The sequence below is a fragment of the Alosa sapidissima genome, chromosome 1 (assembly GCF_018492685.1).
Source record: "Alosa sapidissima isolate fAloSap1 chromosome 1, fAloSap1.pri, whole genome shotgun sequence".
NCBI classification, from domain to species: domain Eukaryota; kingdom Metazoa; phylum Chordata; class Actinopteri; order Clupeiformes; family Clupeidae; genus Alosa; species Alosa sapidissima.
In genome coordinates this window covers 36830667-36837045 of record NC_055957.1, presented here as the reverse complement: position 1 = coordinate 36837045, position 6379 = coordinate 36830667, and the positions used below count along the sequence as shown (strand labels likewise).

Below are 6379 nucleotides of genomic sequence, written 5' to 3'. Positions count from 1 at the left end.
CAACATCATTGGTGTAAGCTACCAACACTGACAGACCAACACTGACAGGTTTGGACTTGATCAAGTAGCATAGTGCATAGGGCTATATCACTGTAGCCATACTCTTAACATAGACTCAGTATGACTTTTCTCTGACGTATTTTTCTTTTTCCATTGTAGGCTAGTAGGCGACCCTCATGCAAACATGAGTCTTTCTATAAACTAATTCATGCAGGGCGAAAATAAAAATGGTATTTCTCATTTTAGAATAATGCATCAAGTGCATGTGGCCTATCTTCAAGAATAACATGATATATAGAAAACTGATTAATGCGAGTAAATAAGATTCGTTCCTGTTTCATTCATTTTCCTGCCTAAGCGGTCCCACTGTTGCCGCTTTAAGAGGTGTTTTGAGTCTGCACGTGCTTTCCTTATAAGGAATGACCAATACAAACAGCCACGCAGCTTCTGACCGAGAGTAACCTTCTTTCTCAAAGCAACAGCATCGCCTCCTCTATAAAAGGATGAGAGAGAAAAAAGCAGTTCCGTAAGAACAGACGGCAGTATTGAGACAATAGCGGTACAAAAAGGTGAAGAAGGATCGTTCTTTTTTGCTTCACGGAATTAAGACTAGGCTACAGTTTATGACGAGACAAAAAACATTTGGGGAGAGCAGAGCAAAGGTAAGGACATTTGTTTTTGTTCTAGCGTATAGCCTATAACTGTTTTTTTCAGCAGGATGCTTTGTCTCGAAGTTTTGAAGAGATAAAAAATAATATGTTTATGCGCATAGGTGCCGCAATAGATACTTCTACTGTAAGCTAGTGGAACTTATTACTGCGCACATTTCTCTAACTGGTTTATTTTTATTTTCAGTGATATGTTTCAATTGGCGTTGGTTTAACTGGTAGGCTACTTCTTTAAGTAATTGGCTAACAGACCAGTCGCTTATGCTAACATTTCACAATTACTTCCATTACTGAACGTTTACAACGCAGTTAATTGTTTATTTAATGAATATGAGCACCTTTTGTCTACTGTCGAGTGGGGGGACACTGCTAGATAACCGAGAGTAACCTCTCCCTAGAACAATGCAGCTCCACGATGTTTTTTTTCTTCTTCTTCCAAAACCAGCCTTTGTGTGTTTATGACACTTCAACCTTTTTTCTGACACAAATGTTTTTCATAAGGTTTTTTTTTTAAATGGATGGATCAGCATGCAGCATGTTTCTTGTTCAAATTTGCTGCCAACAGCCAATAGCCTAGATGAAGAGATGCAACAATTTTACCATTAAAATGTGAATCGATAGGACTCATAGGCTACGATCATGCTATGGGACATCAGCGTCCTCTATTAGGCTCCCTAATGTTCATAGACCTTGGCAATCAACTTTTCACATTGTATCACATAAAAATCGGAGAAACATCCTAATTACAGCTTATGAGTCCAGGTCAGAATTTCACCAAACACAGGAAGCCGCATATTCGAAAAAAGGGAACTGTTATGCTTCATGAGTGCGTGTGAAGATGAACGAACCCGTGTTTATGGGGGAGAGTGTCAGAAGATGGGGGTTGGTGAAGGCAATATTGTAAACATGATAAAAATATATCGCCTACATTCCACTAGAGGCGCAAAACAGCACTTTTCTGTTGTGTCTATAAAGTGTTTACTATAAAATGATGACATAATGTTTATTTCCCACCGCCATCAATTAAATTATTATTATTGTGAAATTGTGTAGTCATATCCTTCGTTCTATAGGTTACCCCACATGGAAAATGTTTCTTGGGGGACTAGGTGCTTATAAAGCTATTCTGATTACTGAGATCTCTTTTTTGTATATTAAGCATAGCCTGTTTGTGAATCACTCCTTTGAATAGCCAAAGTCATGTGAAGCTAAACATTTTTAATGCAGGCAAGAATATTTTACTTCTACAAAAAATACAATGTTTCCCCATAGCTAAAATGTGTGGGTGGTACCTAGAAGTACCAAAGTCTCTATGTACTTTAGCAACACCGGGACCTTACTGTTTTGGATGTGCATTACTGCCTCACCTTATAAAACCCCAGGTTCACTTGATCGTGAGTAGTCTTTTTTGGAACCTGATAGATTCTAAGTGCCCCAGAAGTGAACTTGTTCTTTCTCTCTCTCTTTGTTTAATTAGTCTTTGCAGTGGTGAGGTGGTGCAGTTGGAGAGGTCCAGAGGCAAGATGTCTGTATCTACTCAGCTAGGCTTGCTTTTGTGGAAGAATTTCACTTATCGTCGGAGACAAACGGTGAGTCTTAATGCTGAGGAATGTGACATTTGGTTATCAGTGAATAAATGTAACTAACATTCGACATCCTACACATATTTCATTGGATTAACTGCATGACATGTATTTTGCAATAACTATATCAGAATGTACATTTAAAACCTATGAGACAGGCATACATATGAATATTGGACATAACCTCATATCCACTATACAATTTACTGGTCAAACAACAAAGTGTTTTCATTTGGAGGATACATCAACTAAGCTGTAAGGAAGACAGATACAGACAAATCTATATACATGGAGATATTAACAGCTATACAATTTAAGCAGTGGGACTTATAGTGAGTAGAAAGGGCAACATGTGCTTGGGTGGGGGTATGTGGCAGATGTCAGGGGGGGTTGTTCTGTGCATATCACCAGCATAATGAAAGAAGCAAGATTACCAGAGCCAACAGCTTGAATGCCCCACAAAATGGCTTCCACACACAGGAACCCACAGTTACTCTTTTAGACTTAATGAGAGCACAGGACATGCTACACAAATGTACACCATGTACAAAAATAGAACATGGTATCAAATGACAAACTTGAATAATCAATGGTAATGTATAGATATGTTTGTAAACGAGAAGGACAAACTTGAACAATCTTTGATTCCCTTGGTTTTTATTTTGCTTTCAGCTCCAGTTGATTATTGAAGTCATATGGCCCCTGTTCATATTTTTCATTCTGATATCAGTTCGGCTGTACTACCCTCCTTATGAACAACATGAATGTGAGTAACATTCTTTTCTAATGTATTTTTCTGACATGAGCTGTGCGTATAAATGGGAGAATCTTCTGTCCATGTTTTTATCTTCCCTGCCCTACGACACAAAAGCACAGTTATGGTTATCAATATCATATGTTGTCTTATAGTGTATTGTAACCAAACACCATATCAGTAACAACAGAAGACTTGGATTTGGAAGAGGCTATTTATTTTCTGATTGAGTTTACATGGAAATAAGAAGGCATTGCACAGCATTACCCTACCCAGAGTGGAAAAATACATATATGTAGTTTTTAAAGAGTGTAACATTTCACAAAATAACTCTTGTAACTGTAGTACTGTTCCAATTTTTATGTTGCCTTGTTTCTGTACTTCTGTTTCTGGTAATTGTTACTGTGTCCTTGGTCATTTCTGGGGACTACATGAACCAGCTCTTTCCACAGCAAAGCAAATATTGACCTAATGGGAAGAGTGTTTTAGATGTAAAATACAACACAATACAATACAATACAATACAATACAATACAATACAATCTCAATTCACTACACTTGTTACAATGTATTTACAGGTCTTACTTATATGTACTCTATAACATCATTCCTTTTGTAAAACTCAGTGTACCACGTTATGGGAACTGATCTACTGGTCTGGGAACTATTGTTTCCATTGCTTACATTGCATACAATTTTCCAAAAAGATTTCAACAGTATGACTTAAGCTGTAGTAGCCATAAAGCTGTGTGAATCTGAGTCACTCGGCATGTGGAAGCATTTTGTTTTCACGTGCCCATCAGTGGAATCAATGGCTGTTATCAATAGCTATTTGTTTACATCGATTAGTATTCTACCTCTAGTTGCCACACGCAAGCCTTTTGCCCCTTCACCCTTTCACTCTGTATACAGTTTAGGGTGGCCTCATTATGTTTGCCTTGAAGTGGTTGCAAACTAACTGCTGATGGTTGGACAGTGATAAGCCTGGTTGACTTTTTAGTCTGCCCAATCAGTGGCTGTGTGAGGGTCGGGGAGAGTTCATCTTCCTGTGATAAGCTAAGACTATAACAGTGCTGATAACACCCGGAAATGAGTCATTAGAAGATACGACAGGTCCTGTGCTTTAACATACCTTTGGGAAAGTCTGATGTATGACTAGATGCTAGCTATGGTCATTTTTGTTGCTATCAACCAAACCGTTAAATGGATGTGTGTGAAAGATGTCCTTTGCCCTTCCTCTCTTTAGGCCATTTTCCAAATAAGGCCATGCCATCTGCGGGCACGCTGCCCTGGGTGCAGGGCATTATCTGCAATGCCAACAACCCCTGCTTTCGTTACCCCACCCCAGGAGAGACACCTGGAGTTGTGGGCAACTTTAATGACTCTATGTAAGCTATGTTGCCATATACACAGTAGAAACGATGTGAAAACATTTCTTTAAATCATCTTTTAGCACTCATATTGACATTGTTAGTTCTGGTCCTGAATCTGAATTCAAATGTGATTATATTTATTTGCAGCATCTCACGACTGTTTACTGATGCCAAGAAGATCCTCCTATACAGCCAGAATGATAAGAGCTTTGAAGGATTCAAGAGACTAGTTCGGGCCCTAAGAAAATTGCAACGCAACACTGCAGGTAGGAAATGTTCAACACAGTGCCCTTTCACACACACACACACACACACACACACACACACACACACACACATGTATGTCGTGGAAATTAACAGAAACAAACACAAAAGCAGATCATTTCACCCATTTAAAGTTAGGCAGACATTAGGCAGAAAATGAGTAACTCTCTAATTATGTAGAATAAAATGGCGTTGCAACTTGCTGAAAGGGTCGAGAGGCCAAATGGGGGATTGTGCACACACCCCTGTAATGATAAAGACAGAATGGCATTTATTTTTGTGGATACCTTTTTATCTCTTTGATCTTTGATCAGATAAATGCAATTGCAACATGCCCCTGTTTGTGTGTAAGACTATAGGGTCAAAAACCGGACTGGAAGACAGCTGTTTGTTATACAGCAACTTTTTTTAAGTAGGCTAGTGAAACTTTTGGGCAAACTTTGACTTGTCTGTAAATGATTGATATGCAAACAGATCATTATCTTGGCAATGCTGACCACTATTTTAACAAGTAGACCAACAATTTATTTAAAGTAACATTTTGTTTAATACCTATTCATATCTAACTAAGTGTTTGAAAATATGTACGAAGATGAACTGAAAAGGCAATCTTTATTGTCAAAGGATTTGAATATAATTACAGTAATGACATACATGGGAATTCTGGGAATTGATTTGGGAACTTTGAAAGAGTTCTCAGTTTGCCTCTCCCCCCTCTCCCCATTCCCCCTTGATTACTCGTTCCATCTGTACATTTTGTTCCTCTGTTGGCTCGAACCAAAGATGGGTCAGACTCATTTCCCACTCTTGTTTTCTTTGTGTCTCAGCGCTAGCTGTCTGGCAGCACTTAGACCTTTCACTGAGGACAGGCTGAGCGCTCCCAGAAAACTCATTGAACTCTGCTCTCCCTAAATCTGTTGCACGAAAGCTGAATTGAGATGCTCCTGCATGGACTGTCCATTTTAGCTGAAGCCAATACACCCCAATGGTTTCATTTCCCCATCGTCTTGGCCTTAGTGTGGGTTTGTTCCTGACAGGAACTGTGTCACTCCATTCAGCCCATTGTATGTTTCATTATGTTGCATCAGTTTCACATCATGACTATAGCTTGCTTAAAAAGCTAAAGTTTATGTCAGCAAAATATCTGAGAGCCATAGGTTCTCTACTTCCTCTGTTGCATAGTCTTGACAGTCGACTTTTGAAATGATGCCACTGTAGGTATCACATCCCATCTGGTAGTGTAGGGAGCTTCATTATGGCTCCCCAACGGCTGGTGTTGTTCTCCTGGGGATGTCTTTGCTGCACTCCACCCTCCCCCGGTTGTCTCCCATTGGCTGTATACAGGGCCCTGGGATGTGTTAATTGATTCCTCCTAAGCTCCTTGTGGGGGTTTTCTCTAATGTGTCTCAGGATATCCAGGATGTTTTCATTTCATATGTAGGAACACTGTAATAGATTTGAATAGAATCTCAACACCACAACCCACTGAAAGATGTATAATGAGTGATAACAGTACCCTTATTTATTAGAATCCCAAACATGTTATATGCCCCTGTTTTCTAAGAAAAGAAAGACAACACAACGGAGGTGACCTTGTCCTATGAAAACATTCAGAAATGTTAAAACACTTTGGATACTCTTAAAGTCTTAGATCTTATGAACTTGAGATGCAATACTGTACAAAGGGGAATAACCTATAGTAACCTCCAGCTGTAGCAGCTGACTCAAACCGGTTTT

The 6379-nt window shown here is 39.2% G+C and overlaps 1 protein-coding gene across 3 annotated transcripts in view; it reads left to right on the top strand.

Moving 5' to 3' along the window:
• Nucleotides 1-499: 499 nt before the first annotated feature.
• Nucleotides 500-6379, top strand: part of abca1a (ATP-binding cassette, sub-family A (ABC1), member 1A) — a 30146-nt gene continuing 24266 nt past the window's right edge. For all 3 annotated transcript variants that reach the window (XM_042079437.1, XM_042079522.1, XM_042079358.1), the window contains exons 1-5: nt 500-662; nt 2146-2257; nt 2924-3017; nt 4252-4393; nt 4526-4644. In XM_042079437.1, the coding sequence (XP_041935371.1) occupies nt 2192-2257; nt 2924-3017; nt 4252-4393; nt 4526-4644 (421 nt within the window). In that variant the 5' untranslated portion in view covers nt 500-662; nt 2146-2191. The remainder of the gene's footprint in view (nt 663-2145; nt 2258-2923; nt 3018-4251; nt 4394-4525; nt 4645-6379) is intronic.